Source organism: Austrofundulus limnaeus, unplaced genomic scaffold (genome assembly GCF_001266775.1).
Source record: "Austrofundulus limnaeus strain Quisiro unplaced genomic scaffold, Austrofundulus_limnaeus-1.0 Scaffold688, whole genome shotgun sequence".
Classification (NCBI taxonomy): Eukaryota; Metazoa; Chordata; class Actinopteri; order Cyprinodontiformes; family Rivulidae; genus Austrofundulus; species Austrofundulus limnaeus.
Genome location: NW_013953090.1, coordinates 95807 through 96844, shown reverse-complemented (window position 1 = coordinate 96844; position 1038 = coordinate 95807). Strand labels below are relative to the sequence as shown.

Genomic DNA, 1038 nt, shown 5'->3' with positions numbered 1-1038 from the left:
CACTCTATCTAGGAGGCTCAGTTTATATGGATAGTTTTTATTTTTTACAACAAGCTGCAATGAAAACAAGCAGAAAAGAAATAAAAGGAACAACTTTATACTTCTTGTCTTTTTATAAAATGTAAGAAGTGGAAGTAGGCTGAAAAATAATTACTCAAGTAAAGTACAGATACCCAACAATTGTACTTCAGTAGAGTAGCAAAGTATTTGTACTTGGTTCCTGTCCAGCTGGGCTGTAAGGATACTGTTCCTCCAGCAGCATCCTGTGGATCAGCTCTCTGTTCTCGGGGCTGATGGAGCCGTCCAGCTCCCAGGCCTGGAAAACAGCACCGGGTCAGAACAAGAACCCACAGCTGGCCGAACTACAGCCGGACTTTAGGAGCTCCTACCAGCATACAGGAGCTGCTTCTCCCCGCAGACTGGATGAACTGGTCCTGGACGAACCCTCCTGGGTCCTGCTGACTGGAACAAGAAGACAACAAGCTGCCAGTGAAGCGCGGCAACCTCAGAGTCCAGCTAGCTAACAACCCGCAGAACCGGAAACGGTTCTGTTCAGTGGCGGTACTTCACTGACAGGCAGCAAAGAGAGGATTTAACCAGATAAAGTTTGTTTTCTTACCTAAAATTACTGTCAAAGTCGTCTCCTTCGATGTCAACATCCACTTCGTCCTCCATATTGTTTCTTCTTCTTCTTCTTGGTTATTTTTTGGCAGTTGTCAAACAACGTTAAGATGCATTACCGCCACCTGCTGGTGTGGAGTGTACACTACAACAGCTCTCAAAAATAAAAATAAAAATAAAATAAACTATTCTTTCATACAATGGAGTCTGTCTTAAATGCTTTAACAACAATTGAAAGGTTTCAGAATTTGAATTACTTCGTAGTATTTCTATAATATCAAATCTTATTTAGATTTCATTGAGTCTTTTAATCAATTGATTTCTTTCATTTTGGTATTTTTTGCAATGTATTAAAACATGTTCTATATCCTCATCTTCTCCACAGTAATCACATTTTCCAGTATTATGTTTTCCAAT

General features: G+C 40.2%; 1 protein-coding gene across 2 annotated transcripts in view; it reads right to left on the bottom strand.

Moving 5' to 3' along the window:
- The window catches only part of mysm1 (Myb-like, SWIRM and MPN domains 1), a 26961-nt gene extending 26171 nt beyond the window's left edge, over positions 1-790 (bottom strand). The window contains exons 1-3 of one of the 2 annotated variants that reach the window (XM_014027826.1): positions 620-790; positions 390-462; positions 246-316 (exon numbers count right to left, since the gene is read on the bottom strand). In XM_014027826.1, coding sequence (XP_013883280.1) covers positions 246-316; positions 390-462; positions 620-675 — 200 coding nt within the window. In that variant the 5' untranslated portion in view covers positions 676-790. The remainder of the gene's footprint in view (positions 1-245; positions 317-389; positions 463-619) is intronic. The other variant, XM_014027827.1, reaches the window with a different exon arrangement.
- Positions 791-1038: the final 248 nt, after the last annotated feature.